At 55.8% G+C, this 21,118-nt stretch overlaps 8 protein-coding genes across 8 annotated transcripts; 4 read left to right on the plus strand and 4 right to left on the minus strand.

Annotated features, from left to right (window-relative positions):
* Positions 1-3,147: 3,147 nt before the first annotated feature.
* Positions 3,148-4,030, plus strand: TRIREDRAFT_105055 (tyrosine phosphatase-like protein; the record flags this gene model as incomplete). Its single annotated transcript, XM_006963213.1, has 3 exons — positions 3,148-3,380; positions 3,475-3,845; positions 3,942-4,030. 3 exons carry the CDS (start codon positions 3,148-3,150, stop codon positions 4,028-4,030), a joined length of 693 nt encoding a protein of 230 aa, XP_006963275.1.
* A 345-nt stretch (positions 4,031-4,375) lies between these two features.
* TRIREDRAFT_46203 (uncharacterized protein) lies at positions 4,376-6,079 on the minus strand (the record flags this gene model as incomplete). Its single annotated transcript, XM_006963056.1, has 4 exons — positions 5,962-6,079; positions 5,521-5,678; positions 4,545-5,380; positions 4,376-4,464 (listed from the first exon to the last, which is right to left on the minus strand). Coding segments are annotated over exons 1-4 (1,125 nt in total), but the record flags the coding sequence as incomplete, so codon positions are not given.
* A 1,181-nt stretch (positions 6,080-7,260) lies between these two features.
* On the minus strand, positions 7,261-11,746 carry TRIREDRAFT_57935 (uncharacterized protein; the record flags this gene model as incomplete). Its single annotated transcript, XM_006963406.1, has 3 exons — positions 7,261-7,464; positions 7,531-11,535; positions 11,654-11,746. 3 exons carry the CDS (start codon positions 11,744-11,746, stop codon positions 7,261-7,263), a joined length of 4,302 nt encoding a protein of 1,433 aa, XP_006963468.1.
* A 1,037-nt stretch (positions 11,747-12,783) lies between these two features.
* Positions 12,784-14,481, minus strand: TRIREDRAFT_57217 (uncharacterized protein; the record flags this gene model as incomplete). The annotated part of the gene is made up of 1 exon (XM_006963407.1): positions 12,784-14,481. The coding sequence occupies one exon, from the start codon at positions 14,479-14,481 to the stop codon at positions 12,784-12,786; it is 1,698 nt and encodes a 565-aa protein (XP_006963469.1).
* Positions 14,482-14,718: 237 nt separating this feature from the next.
* On the plus strand, positions 14,719-15,741 carry TRIREDRAFT_57720 (uncharacterized protein; the record flags this gene model as incomplete). The annotated part of the gene is made up of 2 exons (XM_006963214.1): positions 14,719-15,038; positions 15,099-15,741. The coding sequence occupies 2 exons, from the start codon at positions 14,719-14,721 to the stop codon at positions 15,739-15,741; spliced, it is 963 nt and encodes a 320-aa protein (XP_006963276.1).
* A 1,679-nt stretch (positions 15,742-17,420) lies between these two features.
* On the plus strand, positions 17,421-18,269 carry TRIREDRAFT_105062 (uncharacterized protein; the record flags this gene model as incomplete). The annotated part of the gene is made up of 1 exon (XM_006963215.1): positions 17,421-18,269. The coding sequence occupies one exon, from the start codon at positions 17,421-17,423 to the stop codon at positions 18,267-18,269; it is 849 nt and encodes a 282-aa protein (XP_006963277.1).
* Positions 18,270-18,558: 289 nt separating this feature from the next.
* TRIREDRAFT_120794 (uncharacterized protein) lies at positions 18,559-20,193 on the minus strand (the record flags this gene model as incomplete). Its single annotated transcript, XM_006963408.1, has 3 exons — positions 18,559-19,529; positions 19,605-19,723; positions 19,787-20,193. 3 exons carry the CDS (start codon positions 20,191-20,193, stop codon positions 18,559-18,561), a joined length of 1,497 nt encoding a protein of 498 aa, XP_006963470.1.
* A 520-nt stretch (positions 20,194-20,713) lies between these two features.
* Positions 20,714-21,075, plus strand: TRIREDRAFT_76073 (uncharacterized protein; the record flags this gene model as incomplete). The annotated part of the gene is made up of 2 exons (XM_006963216.1): positions 20,714-20,831; positions 20,936-21,075. Exons 1-2 carry the CDS (start codon positions 20,720-20,722, stop codon positions 21,073-21,075), a joined length of 252 nt encoding a protein of 83 aa, XP_006963278.1. The 5' UTR covers positions 20,714-20,719.
* Positions 21,076-21,118: the final 43 nt, after the last annotated feature.

Here is a 21,118-nt window from a genome sequence, read left to right on the forward strand (position 1 = left end):
TGCAGTCAATGAGGTCGATAGAGGAAGACATGGAGGTAACCCTACCACGCGGGAGCAGTTGGGGTTTGCCGACCGACTCCAAGCTCGAAGCGGTGTCAAAGGGGGAGGGAGGGAGTGTCTGAGATGCAAGATGAAGCCAGACGAGCCTCGTGATGATGACAGAGAATGGGCCTGTGTGACTCGAACGGGCCACCGAGCCGGGCAAGTCGGGGGGGGGGGGGGGGGGGGGGGGGAGGAGGCTCCTTGCGGAGGGGCGAGCAGCAGCAGCAGCAGCAGCAGCAGGAGGAGGAGGATGATGATCAGGAAGAGGCAGGATGGAGTACCTTGGGGAGGAAAAGAGCGAAGAGGGAAAGAAAGAGGCGTCGAAGGAGGTTGCTTGTGGCCAGCGCTCGCTCCTGAGCCGCACAAAACAAGAGTTAGCGTGTCGTCGTTGTGGAGGCGCTCGCAGAGCAGAGACCACGATTATCGACGGGTAAGAGGCCGAGGCGCAAACAGAACAGCTTGTAGTCGGACAAGCGGCGGATTGGCCAGGCGGAGGGAGGATCAGTGCAGTTGCAGTGGGAGCAGCTGCAGCGAGGCGAGCGGGAGAAGCTGCAGAGACACAGCGGGCAATGGAGGGGGGGAAAAGACAAGAAGAGAAGAAGAGCAGCACAGAAGGCACAAGGAAGCGGAGGGCGAATCGTGACAGCTCAAAGGTTCAAATACCGACCAGGAAAAAAAAAGGGTCGACGAAAGGCGGCGGCTGCTTCGGTGGGGAAAAAATCGAAGGTGGAAGCACGAACAAAAAAAGAGGCCCCGGAGAGGCTTACCTTGCTTGGAGACTGGAGACGCGAGAGCTGGAGGATGCGAAATGGGGGGTAAAAAAGGGCTGAAGAGAAGAGAGAAGAATGAGGCCCAGAGTCGCAAGGAGAGGATCCGGGTCGATTGTCGTCCAGCTCGCCGCTGCTACGAGAGCCTCGCAATGGGCCGAGGGGAACGAGGAAGACAGAAGCTTGAGGGGGGGGGGAAGAAGAAGTATGAAGGGGGAGGAAAAAGAGAGAGAGAATGTGAGAGCCGTGTGAAGAGGAGCGAAAGGGAGGACGAGGCGACTGGTGGAGGCGGTTGGCGAGGCTTTGCTCTGCTGAGGTTTGCCTTTTGGCGGGCTTTGTTCTGCGTCTTGGGGCTGGCGGGGGATCATGGAGCGCTACCGCCACTTCTTGTTTGGAGCGAGACCCGCCCTTGATCACTCTTTCCCGCTGCCGCTGCTACTGATGGAAAGGTACCAGCCCGATCCAAGGGGAATAGGTACTAGGTAGTAGGTAGCTGGGGAGCTTCAGGGAAGTTGAGCACTACAGATATAGCGGACACTTGCGCCTGTAATTCTGAGTTGATATGGATCCATCAGAACTTGACCTGTCCATGCTCTGATGGTCATGGATGGCCTCGGCCTGCTTTCTTCGAACGCATCTGTACGTACCAAGGTACTTGCTGGCCATCCCATCACCGTATCTGCACATGGCATCTATGGACTTTTCCTGTCCAGCTGCCGCGTGTTCGTCCAGCGTGGCCCTCGCATGCTCTCGCCTGCGGGTTGCTGCTGCTGCTGCTGCTGCTGCTGCACTCCAGTCACTGCACCGCGCTGTTCCACTGTCACTTCCATTGCACTCTGGGCTCTGCAGCGCGCCCTGCAGCTGTTCAGAGAGAGACAAAGTACCGGTACCAGCATTGGACGGAACCGATGCGCCATTCGCACGCAGTTGGTTTCGAAGCTGCGTTTTTGCGAGTTGCAGCTACAAGACGCCATCGAGGACTTGTCAGGTCCGCAGTACATCTACAAGATCCGTTTGCCAGTCCCATCGGCCCGCCAAGTACTTCAATTTTGCCTACAGGGCTCTAAGCCGGCAGATACGCTGGACGTTTCTGTCCGAAACATGGGACGGACATGGGCTCGTGGGCATCGGTTGGCAGGCCGATTCAATGACTGGGAATTCGCATTTTACAATTCTTTCAGGAGCCATTACCAGGTAGGTACCTTGATAGATAATTACCGTAGGTAAGGCCATCCAGAGCGGGATCTTCCAGAAGCTGAGCCAACGCTCTGGCTGTTGAAAAACTCCAGCTCTGCCAACCAGACTGTGAGAGGACAGTGTGACATAGCCACAGTATCAGAAGCTTCAAGCCTCTTTTCCGCTTCGGCGAAATAATGCTGCCAACCAGCGAACCACCTACGCCGTGTACAAGTACAACTACCTCTACCTTGCTGGAAGGAAAAACAGAGCGGCAATGTACAGGCAGGCAGGCAGGCAGGTAGGTACCTAGGTAGGCAGAGGTAGGTAGGCAGAGATATGAGGAAGCGGTACGCGCAAAGTGGCATGATGCCCACACAGGTGGTGACACCGCATAAGGCGCCGCAGAAGTCTAAACAGTCCCCCAGTGTGTTTGCAAAGACGATAAGGCCTGTCCAGCTCGCAATTTCGAGTTGAAACTTGTGCTGCAGTAGGTACTCCAGAGAAAGTTGTGTAGAAAAAGACGCGCAAGTAGAAGAATTTCCCGGTGATTCTAAAGGGAAAGTGAGTTTACTCTGTCAGTTGGTTGTTGTCTTGCGCCTGACATCACTTCAGCTTCATCTCAACTCGTCTTGCAACTTTTGGTACTGCCTATTCCGGCCTAGCGGCATATGCCTCGTCGCAGCTTGCATTGAACGACGTCCCGCGGTTTTAAGCCTTCCATGTGAATACCTTACCTTCTTACTACACACAAGTCAAAGTACATGCGACTCTGGCTCCATTCGCATCAAGCAGAGCCTCATGCGATTTCCAATTACCTACTTGAATGAAAATAAGGAATATAGGCATTTGAACCAATTGAAGAAATAAATGTGATGCCAGCAGCTGCATCAGCGCATCTGTATCCCTTCCTCGCAATTCCGCACCCAAAAAGACCCCTCCATCCATCCACCTCCCCAACACAAACAAGTCAAAACACCCGACAGGGATCCTCCACCCAAAAATCCAACCACCAAAATCGCCAGCATCGCCAACATCTTGCTCCTTCAAACTCTTCTTGTCCCAGCCCATTCCGTTACCTCCCGCAAAACCACCCAATTCGCCTTTCCACACAACGCGCGCGTGCGCAAACCGTCTTGTTTCCTTCTCAGCAACCTCAGCCATGCCTCCCTCCACGACAGCAGCGCCCCAAAAGCCTGCTCCTCCATCATCCCCCATCAAAACCGCCTACCTCATCGCCTACAATGCCCTCTCCGCCATCGCATGGGCCCTCGTCCTCCAGTCCACCGTCCTGACGCTCTTCGAGTCCGGCCCCGAAATCGTCTACCTCACCACCGGCGAATTCACAAAATGGACACAAACCGCCGCCGCCATGGAAATCATCCACTCCCTCTTCGGTAAACAAGTTCCCCCCCTCCCTCTTCTAACATCCCAATTCCAAGAAACAACCTCCGTATCTAACAGAATGCAAAACACACAAAAAAACAACAGGCATCGTCCGCGCCCCCCTCCTCACAACCCTCATGCAAGTCTCCTCCCGCTTCCTCCTCGTCTGGGGCGTCGTCCACCTCTACCCCTACCTCGCCATCGAAGCCCCGACATACTCCTCCATGCTCATCGCCTGGTCCGTCACCGAGGTCATCCGCTACTCCTACTTTGCCCTCTCCCTCTCCGGCTTCACCCCGCGGCCCCTCACCTGGCTGCGCTACAACACCTTCTTCGTCCTCTACCCCATTGGCATCCTCAGCGAGTGCTCCCTCGTCTTCCTCGCCGCCGTCGGGCCCGCGGCCGCCGAGAAGGAGTACCCGCTTGCTTTGGCGCCGTATGCGCTGTATGCCATTTTGATCATCTATGTCCCGGGTGAGTATCTGCAAGATTCATCTTTCCTTTTTTTTTTTTTTTTCTTTTTCTTTTTTTCTTGGTTTGATATAAGGGCTAACCCAGGGGTCTTTGCAGGCGCTTACATTCTCTACACGCACATGATGGCCCAGCGAAGAAAGGTTATGCGAAGCTTAAAGGCAAAGGACGAGAAGGCGACGCAATAGATGCAGTGAACAAACATATACATATCACGGATAGACGCAAAACAGTTGGAAAGCACAGTTTCAGCATATTGAGCCAGGACTTTGCCATGTCAACATGCACCTTTGGTAGAAGTACTTGCTAGTATTAGGATATAAAACAACAAACGTGTTGGTGAAGAGCCAATACTGCGTCTATAAAGACGTAATAATGCTAATCCTTAAATGTACAATTCAACCATTCTCCCTCTCCCTCTCCAAGTGACCATCGCCTGTGTCTCTTGCCTTACGACTTCACCTCAGCTGCTTCGACTGCTGAATCTGCTGAGAATGCCGGGATCTAGACCTCGCAGCCGCGATCCCTTCCGGCCAGCCCTTGTTGACCCATGCCGCAATCAAGCCCGCCGAGTCCCCCAGCAGCTTCTCGTACGCCGGGTTCTTCTTGGCCTCAAACATGCCTATCATAGCCATCGTTAGCATCTCGTCAGGGTTCAACTCCCCCGAAAGAGAGGGTGAAAGGGGGGAATAGGCAGCCTACTGATATGCGCCGTCGTCTCGTCTGCCACGGCATCATTCACAGCCTCGATCCACCTCCCGGCCGGCTGCTTGCTCGGCACGACGCAAAACGTCCTGTCCTTGCCCAGCACGGTGCCCACCATGCTGACCGTCTTGCTCTCCGCGCCCTTGCCCAGCCGGGTGTAGAGGTTGGCGAAGCCGACGTCGAGCTCGGCGCTCAGCTTGGCCATGTACGCGACGCGCTGCTTGAGGGCCTCGGGCCGGGCGAGGCAGCCCACGAACTCGAGGTGCGACGACACCCACGTCCAGCCCGTCGAGATGTGCTCGCGGTTCATCCACGCCGCCGCGCCGCCCGCCGCCATGGCCCCGGCCGCGGCCCCGTACATGGCGATCTTGCCCCAGCCCCAGCCGCCGCCGCCGCCGCCCTCGTCGTTCTTGGCCGCCGGCGTCGTCTTGGTCAGCGCCGAGGCGGCCGAGGCGGCCGCGCTGGCATCGTCGCCGCCGCCGCCCGCCATCCTCCACAGCGAGCTCAGCGACGACAGCGCCGACTGCGCCGTCTGGTAGTGGCCCTCGGCGCCGTACGCGACCACGCCGGGGGCGATGCCCAGATACGGGGTGTCAAAGGCCAGGACGCCCTGGATGCGAGGGAACATGAGGTGGTTGAACGTCGGCCCGCCGCCCGACTTGTCGATGCCGTCTTCCGTATAGATGGGCTTGTCCGAGGCCAGGCCCATGACCGTCTCGGCGGCGACGATGCCGCCCATGGAGTGGCCGATGAGGATCGTGCGGACCGAGGGCTCGACCGTCGGCGAGGGCGTGCCCATGGCCACCTCATAGTCGATGACCTTGTTCTCCAGCCTGTTTGTGCCCGTTTGCCGAGTCAGCCCAGCGAACCCCATTTGTGGTTCATTGATATCGTGTCCGAACTGTAAGGCCGTCGAGGAGCTGCAAGCAAGCAGGATCCAATCGCAGACAGCAACAATGATGGCAGAACTCACCAGCCGCGGAACTTGCTCACAGCCTCTCCCAAGTCGCCTCTCGTCTCATACTTGGGATACACCAGCACCTTGACCGTGATGCCGGGCAGCTCCCGCGAGACGGCCGTCCGCAGGTCCTCGACGAACGAGTAGTTGTCTCCAAACGTGGATTCGCCCCCCTATGATCGCCGTGGAAAAAAAGCAGACAACGGGTTAGCGATGTCCGTTCGCCGATTGCTCTCGATTCGTTGGAGAGCTCATCCCGCATCTCGTTGACAGCCGCCGCCACCCGCTTCCCACGCCGTAGTTCCCTCATGCCACATACTCGTAGGTGTTCAAATCACCCACAGAGGTTCCGTGACAGGCGGTGGGGGGTCAACAAGCAGTACAAGCAGTGATAGTGCAGCAGACCCCCCCAACGACTAGGAATGGATACGAAGACAACAGCCCCAGATGACATACCTTGAACCCATGGATAAAACATAGAATGAGCGTCTTCCTCATCTTGCCGTCATCCGAGAAAGACTCTCAAACACACAAAGAAAGCATCAAGTCTGTCTTTTTGTTGTCTCCCACGACGAGGGGCCACCCGCCAGCACGCACAACTTCGGTGGGACGATGATGGAAGAGAAAGAGAAATGTCGAAAGTTCCTTTTTGCGCTTTGCTGTCCTGTCGCTGCTGCTGCTGCTGCTGCTGCTTATCCGAGTTGCTTACTTTTTTTTTTCTTTTCTTTCTTCGGTCAAGCTTCCATGGTCGCGTCACTGGGCATCGATTGGACGCTTCGGGTGCCCGCTTTGGGCTGGACAGAACGGGGTATTAAATGCTGGGGTCTGACGCTTGAGGCTGCAGCTTTTGGGTGGCGAAGCGTTGCGGCAGATGGCGTTTATCGCTGGCGGCAATTGGGTGGGCAGGCACAAGTGGAATGAGAGTCCTAGCGGAGGAGGTGCGTTTATCATTATTAGGGGGTGCTTTTCACTAAAGGTATCACTACTAGTATTGTTACTGTTTGGGAAGTTGGTGCAACTTCTTTGCATGTGAGCATGTGAAGATGTATCTGGTGATAGATGCTAAGGTACCTTGTTAGCTGGCATCCACTCTCAGAAACCATCGTAAAACATGACACAGTCAAGCATCGCTTCATTTCAGTTGCGTCTGTATCAACGTCTATTAAAAATACATTTTACTACTTTATCTAGACATGCACAGCCTGCAAAATAACCAGCCCAAGACGAGACACGACCGGCTGCAGGACATGCCGTCGCCGTGCTCTCAAAGGGCCCCCTTCCATCCCCTTCTCCGACCCTTCCCTTCCAAACTCGATAGAAAGGACCAAAAGATGAAAAGAGAAAGCAAAGCATTAAAAGGAAAGATAGCCCCTTTGATCATCCAAATGTGCCGCCCAGGTGCGTCAGCCGTCCGCCCTCAACCTCTCGTCTTCGTCTCGTACACTGTTGGTATTTTTGGCCTGCCTGGCTGGACCTGTCCCTCGCCTTTCCCTGGGTTACACACGTTATAACGCCGATCCTCCCAACGCCGCAGAATACATGATCAAACAAGCCACTTGCGGGGCATCTCGTCGGGGAAAGTCTTTGCTCGTCCTGGTGCCATCGACTTCATTTTTTTTTCTTTACCCTTCTTTCTGATTATCATCCCGCTGGCAACCACTTAGATTTCCCCCCGTTTCGTCGTGAGTGGGCAACCCACCTGCCCTCGGTCGTGAAAGAACGGGAGGGTGCCCATCGTCAATCTTGTCGTGTCTCTCAATCTTCATCACTTTGGGCGGCAGAACGTGCCCCGTTGGCTTCTCGTGCTGCACTGGAAATGATCTTGATGCGCGTGCCGCTCGGCTGCGGAGTGTTTCCGTTGCCTGAAGGCGCTGCTGATCCTGCCTTGCCGCCCTCTTCCAGCTCAAGAAGCTCCGGGTGGGCGTCCAGCTCCTCTTGATACTTTTGGTTGAAGAATTCCTAGTATCAACGGTTAGCGTATGACTTGCAAAGTGGCAAGGCTCGTGTCCTTCTTGTGTTACTTACCTCCATCGTCTTCGCATCCTGATACAGGATGCTTCCGTCTTCATTGTAGGTTTGGCAGTTGCGTATCAGCAGCTCAAAGTCTTTGCGAAGATCGCTTAGACAGTTGTACTCCTCCTTCTTGATCCGCGTGTGAATGTGGTTCATGCAGATGGGGTTTTGGATGATCACGTAGTAGTCGGCATAATCGCGCTTCGGGGGGAGCTTGACAAAGGGTCCGATGATGAGTCGCTTGCCAGCATCAGATTCGTCGTCCTCTGCCGGAGGCTCGATATCGTCCACTTCCAAGTTCATCAGACCGTCGTAGAGTGCTCGCAGGCTCTTTTGAAGCACCTCCCGATGTTGAGGTGGCACGCGAGAATCTTCACGGGCGGCGTTCTTGCTGGGGCGTCCCTGAGGCCCGCGTCGCTTCTTGGGAGGAGGCTGCTCGTCATCCTCTTCTGCCTTTCGCTTCTCGACCTTGCTGCCAGGCTTGCGGCCTCTCTTCTTTGGCGTCTCAACCTCCTCCGTGCTCGCCCTGCTGGCTGATGGCGAATTGTCCATGGAATTTGCCAGCAGTGACTTTCTGAGCTTGTTGGCCTCTCTCTTGTCTTTGCGGGCCTGTTTACGCGCCGCGGCCGCCTCTGGACTATCCTCATCGTCATCCACGGCCATCAACCACTGTTCTTCCGTCAGGCCATCGTCGTACTTGACCTTGGTACGCTCGCGAGCGCCACGACCAAGAATGACCTCTTCGGCATCGTCCGAGATGGGGTTGCCTTCGTTGAGATAGATTTCGGGCAATTCGTCTTCGGCCATCAGTCGAGGCTTGCCCTTGGGACCGCCATAGATGGGATCCTTTTGTCTCTCTTCGTCCAACTTTTGGAATGTGACAAGCTCTTCGTCGTTACGGGCAAGCAACAGGTTGAGTTCCTCGTCCTCCATTTCTTCTTGCTCGCCAGACTCGGCCATGTCGGCAGTTTCCAGCAGAGTTCGAAGCATGGCATCACGGTCCGTCTCGGAGGACTTGTTGTCAAAACGACCTGCCTGAATGACTTTGCCGTCCATGTCCAGCTTGAATCTGGCGCGCTCCAGGATCTTCTCCTCGACCGAGTTGGAGCTGATAAGACGCAGAATTCGCACCTCGTTCTTCTGGCCGATACGGTGGGCACGATCCTGGGCCTGCAAATCCTGGTGGGGATTCCAGTCAGAGTCGTAGATGATGACCGTGTCGGCCGTTTGCAAGTTCAGACCCAAACCACCGGCACGGGTGGACAGCAAGAACAAGAAGTATTCTGAGTTGGGCGCGTTGAAGTCCCGGAGGAGGTCGGATCGCTCATCGGACTTGGTTGTACCATCTAGACGCAGATACTTGTAGTTGCGGTAACGGAGATAGTCCTCCATAATGTCCATAATGGCCGTCATCTGGAAGAACATCAGCACGCGATGGCCGGTTGCCTTGTACTTTGGCAGAATCCGGTCCAGCAGCTCGAACTTGCCCGCCGTTCTCCAGAGCAGGTCGTTGCTGATGTTGAGAGGGTTCATGACGTTTTCGACAATGTCAAACACAAACGGGTGGTTGCAAAGCTTTCGCAGCTGCATAATCATGTTGCTCAAGCCGCGAGCACCAGTCTTGCCACCCTTGCCGTCGCTGACAACCAGCTTGTTGTGCGTCACCATCTGCTTGTAGAGCTTGGACTGCAGTGCCGAGAACTTGCACTTGATGACCTTTTCCGTCTTGTCGGGCAAGTCCTTCTCGACGTCCTTCTTCAGACGACGCAGCAGGAAGGGTCGCAGGACCTTGTGCAGGCGTCGAATGACGAGGATCTGCTCTTCTTCCGTGAGCTCCATCTTGTCCTGGCCACCGGTGTTGGCAAAGGGAGTGTTGAACCACTCGTCAAATGTCTTGACCGACTTGAAGATGTTTGGCAGGACAAAGTTGAGCATGGCCCACAGCTCGGACAGGTTGTTCTGGAGGGGAGTACCCGTGAGAATGAGACGGAAGCGCGTGGTGTAGTACTGCTGAATGGTTGCGCTGAGCTTGGACTGCGTGTTCTTCATACGGTGACCTTCGTCGATGATCATGTGGAACCACTTGATCTTGCTGAGAATCGGTCGATCCTTGATGATGTACTCGTACGTCGTCAGCAGCACCTGGAACCGTCCCTGGCGAATCTTCTCCTGCTGCAGCTTGCGGGTGTTGGGAGGACCCTTGTACACGACGCGGGCCACGGACGGGGCCCACTTCTCGAACTCGAGGTTCCAGTTGGTAAGGGTACTCAGCGGCACAATCACCAGGTACGGGCCGCTCTGCTGCTTCTGCTCGATCAGGTAGGTAATCAGACTGATGGTCTGGATCGTCTTTCCGAGACCCATTTCATCTGCGAGGATACCATTGAGGTTGTTGTTGTATAGGGAGATCATCCACTGGAGACCCTTGATTTGGTACTCCTTCAACGTGCCTCCAACCAGGATGCTAGCCTGCTTGGTAACCTCTTCACGAATGCGGTGAGCGACGGCGTAGTAGTCAATCTTCTTCCCGCTGTCTTCTTCGTCAAGCTCGCTCTCTTCGTCGACAAAGGTGCCCGCGTCGGTGCCGTAGGTCTCGGCCGCTTGCCGCTGTTGGGCCTTGACCGATGACGCCAGCTGGTGCAAGAAGCCATCGGTTTGCTTGAGCAGGTGTGTGATACGAGTGTCCTTGGCCTGGTCGAGCAGCTTGAGATAGGCCTCCTCGTCGTTAGCCTTGAGGGCCTGCAGACGCTGCTTGGCCGTCCTCTCGATGCGCTTCTGTTCTTCCTTCTCGATGTTGAAGTGATGCGAGTACATGAGTCTGCTAAGCTTGTGCGACTTGTTCTTCTGCGCGACCGCGTTCTCAATGATCTCGGCGCGGTGGTTGTGGATGGCTCGGAGGAAGTCAGAGTGCTTCTTCTTTTCGCGGTTTTCGCGGGCATCACGCTGCTGCTTCTCGAGCTTCTCGGTAATGCGAGCCTCGCGGACATTCTGCTTCTTCATGCGGCGGTAGTTTGACCGGTTGGTTGTCATTGCCAGGTTGTCATAGTGCATCATCTGGCGAGCAATCTTCTCGCGAAGGGCCCGCTGCTTGGCGTAGAGGGCCAGGCTCTTCATCTCGATGACGGCCTTGACCTTGACGGAATCGTCGACCTCGACATCCTCCTTGGTAGTGTCCCAGTGGGCAATGTTGGCGGGCAAGTTCTTCAGCTCCGAGTACCGCTGGCTCATGCGGTTGAAGACGACGACTTCTCGCTCATATCGCAGGTGGTCGAAATCGATGCCCGTCGGGAAGACGCCGGGGATGAACCATCGGTTCTTCCTCTGCGCATGGTCGAAATACTTGATAGACGGTCGGATCATGCCAGTGCCGTATGGTGATTTGACAGTCTTATAGGTATGGGCCTTGGGAAGCGCAAGCGCATCGTCTTGAGGGGCAGACTCAACGCCGTTTGGGGTAGACTTTCCAGCATCGGAGCCGGGCTGGGGAGTCTTTGCCGGGGCAGGAGCTTGAGCAGAGGCTGTGATGGCGGCCTGGCGCTGCAGGCGCTGCTGGAAGATGGCCTGCTGAAGCTGCGTGGAGATGCCGGCATTCTTGCCGAGGAGCTTGAAGGCATGGATCTGCTGCCTCAGCAAGGCAAGTTGCTTTTGGGTGAAGTGACTCGATGACGAGCTCGAGCCTGACGGCGTAGGGACGCTGGGAGCAGCGGCAGCAGGGCCATTCAGAGTAGGCGTCGCAGTCGTCGCTCCGGCGGCGTTGGGCAGGGCGGCCTGCGTCGTCTGGGGCATGTTCTGTTGCGGATGGCTGGGCTGAACGCCGTTGAGGCTGCCATTGGGGGCATGAGCAGCGCTGTTCTGAGCGTTCTGCGCATTCTGTTGCATCTGTTGCTGGGCTTGGATGTACTGTGCCTGGTTTCGTCGCATGTTGTGTTGCTGTTGGAAACTCATCAAGAACTGGGAAGCCTTGATGTACTCGGGATCAGTGGGCGGAACGCCTTGTTCCTTCATTTGTTTGAGTTTCTATGCGGAAGAAGTCAGCTGCGTGTCCTGATAGAAGGCCAGAAGGGATGCAACGCGAAAAAGAGGAAACAGAAAAGACAAAGCGGCAAAACAGAACAACGCGCGTGTAGCTGCATACCCGAAAGACCTCTTCGGCCTGTTGCTTGGTCGCGCCGGCAGGCATTGGCGCGCCCGGCATCTGGACCGCGCCCGGCATCTGCACTGATGCCATTGTGGTGGGTTGTGATGAGGAGTTGGGCCAGGAAACCGTTAAAAACCTGTCGACACCCCGATACGTATCTCGATAAGAATCCGCCTATAAACACAGCATAGCGAGCAGCGAGGGTCTGCGAGTCGTGCCCGGCGGGTGCGAGGCTATCGGTGCTGTTGCGACTGGGCGGGAAGCGTCGAGGCAGATGCAAGAAAGATCGGAGGGTAAAGGCGTTGATGGCGCGTCGAGATGGCGAACAGAAACCGATGCAGGAAAATCAAGGTGGTAATGCGCGGCGAGTGGTGTCGTTGGGACAAAGTCACCGGATGGTGAGAAAACGCTTTCAGGGCAAAGGACGGAGGCCGGGACGAGTCAAGACAGAAATGCTCCGGGCCGTGGAGACTGCAGTGCGGCAACGATAGCCTTGCGACGCTCCTGGACGCGGACGTGGGGGGGAGGCTCTCGAGGCTGTCTGGAGGTTGCAAAAGATCCGACCCCTTGGAGACGCCGGCAGCGGGTGCAGCGAAGAAAAAAAACCGTGGCCGGGGGATGGCGCGGCGCGTCGGAGCGGGAGCCGCAGGCGTGAGCGGCGTGCAAAGTCGCGTGAAACACGAGGTTTGCGAGGATTGGAGATGGACGCCGATGGTTTGCGAGGGGACCTGGCGATTTTTGGGATGCGCGCGCTGGCTGATGATGGAGAGTGGTGAAGACACAACCGACAAGATTCGGCGTGATGGCTGGTGCAGTTCTGGCGCGGCTGGCCTCAGTACATCTGGGCACGGCGCTGCGCACGCCTCAGGCTGGGGCTGGGGAGAGAATTTTCGCATCGGGTTAGTGGCGGGATTGGTCACGTGATGTGGCACTTCTTAGTAATGCAGGTTGAGGCGGATGTGACTTGCACCTGAATCATGGGACGACGTTGAATAGGTACCTAGGTACTAAGACGATTGAATGAATGAGCCTTCTTTCATTCATTTGGAGTCATACATGATTACGTCTTTTACAGTTGGACAGTTAAACTGAGATGCATGCTAAATTACAAGGGGCGACACAAGCATTCACCGCTTCGCTCGCTTCTTCTCGGGCCCCTCGTCCTCGTCGTCGCTCAGCTGCGCGTACTGCGTCTCTGGCTGCGTCTTCGTCCATGCCTTGGTGAACATCGGGTCGCTCTGGGCCTTGTCAGCATACTTCAGCAACGCCTCACGGGGATCCTCGTGCAGCATCTTTGCCAGAGGAATGTTTTCCGCGATATGCCGCTCGTCCGGCTGGCTCTTCTGGAACGGCGTCTGCAAGGGCACCTCCGGCCGTCGAGGATCCTTGGACTTGCCAGTGCCCGTGACGCCGGCCTTGCGCGAGCCCTGCATGGCGCCGGGCGTGACGATGGAGTCGCCCGAGATGCCGACGTTCTGGTCCATTGTGAACTCGGGGTTGTCGTCAATGTGCCTCTTCTTGGGGGCTCGCGACATCACCTCAACAGCACCGCGGCTGGACATGGACGGGTTGAACAACACATGCGTCTCGGCGTTCGCAGAGCCTGTGACAATCTGGTTAATCTTGGGATGCCAATCCACAGCAATCAGGGCTGATCCCGGCGTAATCGGAGTGACATGTTCTGGCTGTAGATTGCCGGGGTTCAGAATATGCAGGTGGCCTGTGGCAGAGCCGGTGATGATACTGGTCGAGTTTGGTGAATATCGAATGTTGCTCGTTGGGTAGATGTCCGAAGTGGATGGGTGCGACACCGTGACAAGAGGCTTGTCGAACTTTCGAATGTCCCAGAGCTTGATCAAGTCGTCGCCGCCTCGCGTCACAACCATGCGGCCATCAGAGGAGATGTCAATGCCGCTTGTCCAAGTCTGGGCTTTGTGCGCCTCTCTGATCTCGCCTGCAGGCCTGGTAAAGGGCCCGTTGCCGCTGTACATGACCAGCGATCCGTCTAGGGCGGCGCCGATGAGCACGCTGCTTCCTTGGGCAGAGTTCTTCCATGCAACTGCAGTCATCTTGGTCCGGCCAGCTGAGCCTGCAGCCTTTGACTTGAACACGATGACGTCCTTTTGCGAGCGCTTGTTGTTGATATCCCATATTCGCAGCGTGCTATCAGTGCCTGCTGTGACACAAAGATTCTTATCTGTAGGGTGCCAGGTGCCGGTTGTGATTTCGGAAATGTGCCCCTTGGTGTTGTGCATATCGCGGAGGTACATGTCTCCCTTGACAAATTCTGCCAAGATGTCTCCGTCGCGCGATAGTATTCTTGCCTGTGGGTGAGCGCATACACATAGCATGGCACTGCCCGCTAATGGGTTGAACTCGATATGGTGGACGGGATGGGCCTCTGCAGTGGCAGCAGTTCTCTTGGATACAAAGGGGTCAATGCTGCGGAATGCGCGAAGCGTCGTCGGGGTCATCGAGGCGAAGTCGTGCAGCTTGATGGTGCAGTCCAATGAACCAGAGGCCAGTCTGCCACCGGCAGGGTCTAGAGATACTGAGGTGACGGCGCGCTCTTGAGTCTTTAGAACAATCTCATGTGATACGGGAAACTCGTCTTCGTCTTCTGAATCGTCGGAATCGTCGCTGTCGTTGTCGGAATCGCTACCGCCTGAGCCATCTTTCTTCTTCGATTCCTGACCCGTCGCGGATGGCACGTCCACCTTTCTTCGACTTCGCTCAATCTGGGCCGCAATATCAGCCTCTTTAGACTGTTTACCGAACGAGGCGGGCAAGAAGGCCCTCATCGCGTCGTCGTCGTCGCTATCCATGGTGGCTGGAAGATTGCTTAGGTAGAGCTTGAATTAAGGTATCAAGGCGAAAGAGAGCATCAAGGCCCAAATGTCGGGAAGCACAGTCATTACATAATCAACGACTCAGCGCGAAGCACTACGTCATTGGCTCTACACCGAGACGGAAAACTTGACCGAAAGCCGGTCACCGGCGCGTGTCCACGCGATTGCTTTTCAATATCGCATCGTCGTTCGCTCACCTACAAGAACAGCGCAATGCCGGCGGACCGCATCATCGACGAGGACGAAGAATACCAGTCTTCCCAGGATTCCGATTTTGCGCCGGATGACGCGCCCGAGGCTGCGTCTGGCTCCTCAGAGTCTGAAGATGAACCCGACGAAGCTGCTGGAAAACGCCGACGGCCGGTGAACGAGGCAAAGGCAGATGGAGGAGATGACTATGACAACTCAGGCGATGAGGCCATTCTTGAGAGAGGCCGCAAGCGACAGAAACGGGCCAAAGCCAAGGGCGAGGCCGTGGATGATGAAGGCGGCGAAGGCGGCTTGATCAAGACGAGGAGACAACGAGCAGCAGAGTACGTCCCGACTCATGCAGCAATGTCTGCGGTGCAGTCTCCAAGCTAACGCCTTGATAGGAAAGAGGAGCGCCAGTATGCCTTGAGCTCAGGGCCCGTAACGGTCGACATTGATGCCATCTGGGCGGAGATGAAAGCAGGAGGCTCTTCAGCTTCGGCACAAAGGAAGGAAGAACAAGACAACGCAGCAGGCGGGGATGAAGCCGCAACCACAGCCGACAACGCTGGTCCGAAAGAAGACGAATCTCCCATGATCCGTATCAAGCGCACCTACAACTTTGCCGGCCGAGTCCATACCGAGGAGAAGCTCGTCCCCCGCGATTCAGCCGAAGCCAAGCTCTACCTCGCATCTCAGGGCGAAGATGCTCTACCGGATTCCCTACCTATCAAGAGACTCACCAAGAAGGCGTTTCGATCTTCTTTCGAGCCCGCCATCGAGGGAATAACCAACCGGTCGGACCTCAATCTCGGCGTCGCCGCCAGGATGAAGGCGGCCAACGAAGCGCAGGCGAAGAAGCTCAACACGGTGGAGAAGAGCCGCATGGATTGGGCCGGCTTCGTGGACAAGGAGGGCATCAAGGACGAGCTGGAGCTGGCGGGCAAGTCCAAGGATTCGTATGCCTCGCGGCAAGACTTTCTGGCGCGAAGCGAGGCGTTACGAGAGGGAGAGGCGAGGAAAGCGAGGGTGGCGGCACGAGTCTAGGCTGGTTGGATGGCGTTGGCGTTTCTGGAATGATACCACAGCTTGGAATTCTTCAACATTTTGTCCGAATAAGCATAGAGGACGGCGTTTCGTTGCATCTTGGTGGTTGAACCTACCAGCTACTTCCTACCTCTTCATGGGGATAACACTCTTCGCATGTGAATGCCTATATTTGTTGAAAACGTATTCTAGACTAGACGACTACGTTGCTACAACTTTGTACAAAGCAAACATCGCGACAGATATGCTGTTGTTCTCATGGCACTGTGAGCACAGTTCTTGTGGATTTACATAGCACAGTCTGGGCGAAACAGGCGATGATCCTCCAACATACAGAATCCCTACATAGTGCATGATATTTTCCCGGCTTCCATCAGCAAATCCGGCATAGGTCGAGTCGTATAACGGTTAGTACAGTCGCTTCACATCCTTCCTCTTGAAAGATGCGGAGCGCGCGACAGACCCGGGTTCGACTCCCGGCTCGACTAACGAGTTGCTTTTTTGCCTTCTGAGGACATTTGAAGTACGTTTTGCGCAGTGCGTCGACGCAGTTGGCAAATATATATTTTTTGCTTCTATTTGCCTTGCAATTGCGGATACACTCTCAAAAAGAACGACGAAAACTCCAATTTTTTTTTTTTTTTTTTTTTTTTTTTTTTTTTTTTTTTTCTTCAGATGAGGAAATGTCCCTTTTGCCCTTAAGATCTCCAGTCCTAGGGTAGCAGTGTATGGCGACGGGCCTCGCTCGGGACAGCTTCGCTCTTCTACCCTGTAAAGACCCATTGGCCATTACAGGGCTGTAAGTATCTCGATAAGAAATACCTAGACGTTTGACGTATACCGGCTGCTCCTCTGCGTCTCAGCTAGCATCTCCCAAGGCTTGTGATTGTACGACCTAAAAAATCCCTTCTAGAAGGCGTCGTTGATGGCACTGACTTGGCTTGTCCGCTGCAAACACGGCATCGAGGTAACGAGACGCGCCGTCGCCCGTGTGTCACGGTCCGAAGTTGCTCTTTGTGTGATTCCATGCAATGAGTTTGCCCGGTGAGCCACCATCGATGTATCACGCACTTCCCGTGAAGGACGGAGTAGTGCTTGCGGAAGAATGCCTTACTGCTGTCATGCTGAAACTCGGTCTGTTAATGCTTCATATGAGCCTCCACGTGGCGTATGGAATAGTGCAAGCATCCTCCGCCGATGCTGCTTCACATACAATGAACAGTCAAGCATAAAGTGCGTTACCTATGGAAAGTCTTGGTCTATAAGTGAGACAATCCCTTAAGGTACTCATGTTTGAACTGTCGAATACCAGGTAAGTATTCAGTGTAGCCTTGTTCATGTTGTCAATCATCTCCGTCATATCATCCCATGATGGATAGGAAAGTGCTACGCCAACATCTCCTTCTCAGATAGCACAAGACGTAAGATGGACGTCTCTTTCCATTTATAGAACGGAAGGTCCTTGGAGAAGACTTGATAAATCAACATAAGAAGGCTGGCCATATCATCTCCTCTTTCTCTCTCGCCGCCTTCAACCCCCCATTCCTCCATCTACAGCAGCTTCACACATACCTCCTAGCACCTATTGCCTACTAGGTACCTTGCTCAATACCTTATACCTCCCGACCTATCAACACTGACCTTGAATCATCTTGGCGCTTACGAGCCAACTCGGCACAATGGCCTCCTCAGCAACTGCAAAAGCCTCCATCTTCCTCCTCAGCCTCCTCGCCACGACCATCCTCGCCCGCCCCCCCGACATCACCTTCCTCTGCGACGAAATGCCCGAAATCTGCGCAAACATGTGCTGGGCCGTCCGCTGCGCCAAGCCGTCCTTCTCCCAGATCTTCACATTTGCCTACGCCCCCAGCAGCTACGGCCCGTCGTCCAACAACAAGACCTCCATCTCCGGCAGCTGCCTCACCAACAATCTCTGCGGCAACGCCGGCCTCAACAAGACGGGCCATCGCGGCGGCTGCTTCACCGCATGCAACTCCTACCCCCTCTCCTCCGTCTCAGCGTCCTCCGAAGACGCCCCTGCCCTCTCGGCGCTCCCCCCGCCTCACCACGTCTCGAGGTGCGTCCCCGAGGCGGAGCAGTGCAGGCAGCAAACCCAGCTGGACCTCTTCGCCAAGAGCCTCCAGCAGCCGCAGCGCAACGGCACGCAGCAGCACGGCGTGCGCCATCTGCTCATCAACTTTGGCAACCCCGGCGGCGTCAGGTACTGCAACAACGACCCCTGCATCAACGACGGCAACGAGGTCCAGGACGGCGGCGTCAGCAGACGGTGGCTGCGGCCCGAGGCGGCAGCGCCCATGTTTACCTACTACAGTACAAAGTCTGGCATTGTCGTCGCCTCACTCGAGGACGTTGAGATGCCGTCGCGGTTCACCCGGCGCGTGGGCAGTGGCGAATTGGTTCCTCCTGGCTTCAGGACTTGGTTTGAGCGGGCTACGGAGGAGTCGGTGCAGATGATGGAGGACACCATTGTGCAGCGACTGTCGGACCAATCCTTTGGCAGAATGTGATGAGAGTTTGATCCAAGGGCTTAACCAGTCTGTGAGATTGTCAGCATCTGCAATCGTGTTAAGGGCATATGGGCTCAGAGGAGGCTAGGGGGCTTCAACGAAAATAACATCATGTTTCCTATGTTGCATGCTAGATTTGCGGCGCCTTATAATAAGCCTTTAATGAACCAATAAACCTCCTGGGGTATCTCAGCTTGCCTAGCAATTGTTCAAAACGCCCGTATCCATAACCACGCCTTATCAAAGCCAAATACTCGCCGCCATTGTCCATGATGCTGCCACTTGCCGGCTATTTGATATGCACCTCCAACGTGTCCATCTCGTCGATGCCGGCATCCTCCATGGTCTGGTGCTCCTCCAGTCTCTCGCCGTCAAACCATATGCTAACGTCCTTGTCCGAAGCAACGCTCCTCTGCGTTTGGAATCCGATAACGAGCGTCTCGACGGTAGTCTCTGGCAGCACGCTCAGCTTGACCACATCCATGCCCTTGGCGACGAGCTTGATGCGGAGCTTCTTCCGCTTCCCCTCTGGCTCCTGCGTCGGCTCTTCCTCCGGCAGCTCGCCGGCTTCCCTCCTCAGACGCATCTCCTCCTCGTCCTCCCACTGGCGGAAGCCCTCTGCGGTCCAGGCCTCCAGAGCGACCTTTGTGCGGCCCTCCAACAAGCCCCCCTTGCTGTACTCGTCAGCGATGATCTTGCCATCTCCCTGCGGCCGGATGCCCAGTGACAGCAGGGTGGAGTTTGTGTACACCCTCTTCTGCTGCCAGGTCAGGACGATGTCGTTGTCGGAAGTGATGGGCAGCTGCACCCCTTTCCTCCTCTGAAGCGCAATCCAGCTGTCCCGTATCAAGCGCAGCGGTTTGTTAAACAGGTACTTGATACAGGCGGGCTTGGTGCCAGGGATGCTGGACTGGACCATGATCTGCGCCGCGGCGGCCTTTTCTACGGTTTTCTCCGAGTCCAGCTGCATCATGTCCTTATCACGAGCGCGCTGAGCCTCGGCCTTGCGGACATATTCAACAAACTCGTCGTCGTCTTCTTCCATCTCCGTTGTGGTTTGTGCTCTGGGGGTAGGGCTGAGGATGTCTCCGCTGAGAGTTCCCGACCCAACGAATTCGACACTATCTTCTCGTTGTTGTGCGGACGGGGGCGCAGCTGTGCCGACATCCTTCTCTTCGGCGTCGACGCCATCATCATCAAAATCGGACTCGGACTCGGAGGCGGAATCGAGATCGATGAGTGGTGCGCCACTGGGCGTGGCTGATATCCTCTGGGGTCGCTTGCTGGGAGTGTGGAGGTTGGAGTTTGATCGCGTAGACCGCTGCGCTGGAGAACCGTGGAAGGGATCGTCTTCCAAGGGCTCTGCAGCTGATCGGCGCCGTTTGGATGATTTCGAGCCTTGATCCGAGTCACGTCTCGAGCGCTTCGACGGAGGGGGAGTGACAAGCTCTCTGCTGTTCCAAGGTTAGCACTCCGAGGGTATGTATACTCTGTGGACCAACACCAGCAAGACATACCTGAAGCCATCTCCTTCCAACGCTAGAGAGTCGTCCACAGGCGTCGCCTGAGCGTCTTCAAAGCCAGCGGAGCTCTTTAGAGTAAGGACGGCAGTATTTTCTTCGTGGTGCTGCTCATCTGACTCTAGTAGTTGCTTCTCTGCCATATCCGACAAGTGCCGCTCTTCCTCCGCCTGCTTCTGCTTCTTCTTGTTCAGCTTTCGCTCTCGCTCGGCGGCCACGATGCGCTCCATCTCTCGAGACTGGCGGAAGAGGTCCAGACCGTCGCCATCGTCGTCGCCTTCGCCCTTCTTGCCGTCCTCTGCAGTGGTGGCAGGTTTCGAGACCGGCGCTACGTTGCGCAGAGCTGTTGGTTTGAAAGGAAGCTTCTTCTTCCGGACTGGAGCGGCGGCAACCTCATCACTCATGGCGAGAAGCTGCTGGGTGGGATCGAAGTTTGGGGGGGGGGGGGGGGGGGGGGAAAAAAAAATACGGAAGAAAAGAAAGAAAAGGTTGAAAGAAACGTGCGCGAGAGACGATGCCTTTGAACTGTTCAATGCCAGCAGCAGCTCTTTGACGATTTGAGGGCACGCATTTCCTCCCCAAAGAAATAGGTGCAGCAGCTGTGATGCGCGCTTGAGCGAATCCCAATTGTTTACAGCGCTCAATCGACAATTACGGGGCCCTGTTAGGCGCAATCACAGGCGCGTGCACCGCTGAACTGCCCCCCGCCGTACAGCGCATCAAGAGTGCTAAGGCGCCTGCGGGGAGGTACTTGCGAGCCGTGCCACAACTGGTGCACTCAGCCACGGCCCGGCAAGTACCTACCTCGCCTTGGTCGGCACCGTATCTTATCGAGCATTGCATGAAGGCAATTGAAAGCTCCCGCAGTCTTTAGACTTCCCCTCGACACAAGCAACCTACCCATTCAACAACGTCGACCCGCATCAGACCATGGAGAACGGCGGCATCTCACAGGCCGAGGGCAAGGATCCTTCTAGCTTTCTCAGCGACATCATCGGCAACTCGGTCGTCGTAAAGCTCAACTCTGGCGTCGTCTACAAGGGTACGTTTTCACCTGAGGAGAGGAAGCACCCGGAGAGTTTGGGGGAGATGACTCGGGAGCTGTGAGCTTTGGTCTGACTGCTCTGTGCGAATCACGGCATATAGGAGAACTGCAATCCGTGGACGGATACATGAACATTGCGCTGGAGAAGACGGCCGAGTATGTCAACGGCGTCAAGCGGAGGGAGTATGGCGACACCTTTGTGCGAGGCAACAATGGTGAGTTTGATGCATCTTGCTTGTGATGATGAGAGTTCTATGGCTAACGTCTGGAACCAAAGTTATGTA

The sequence above is a fragment of the Trichoderma reesei genome, assembly GCF_000167675.1.
Source record: "Trichoderma reesei QM6a unplaced genomic scaffold TRIREscaffold_4, whole genome shotgun sequence".
Lineage (NCBI taxonomy): Eukaryota > Fungi > Ascomycota > Sordariomycetes > Hypocreales > Hypocreaceae > Trichoderma > Trichoderma reesei.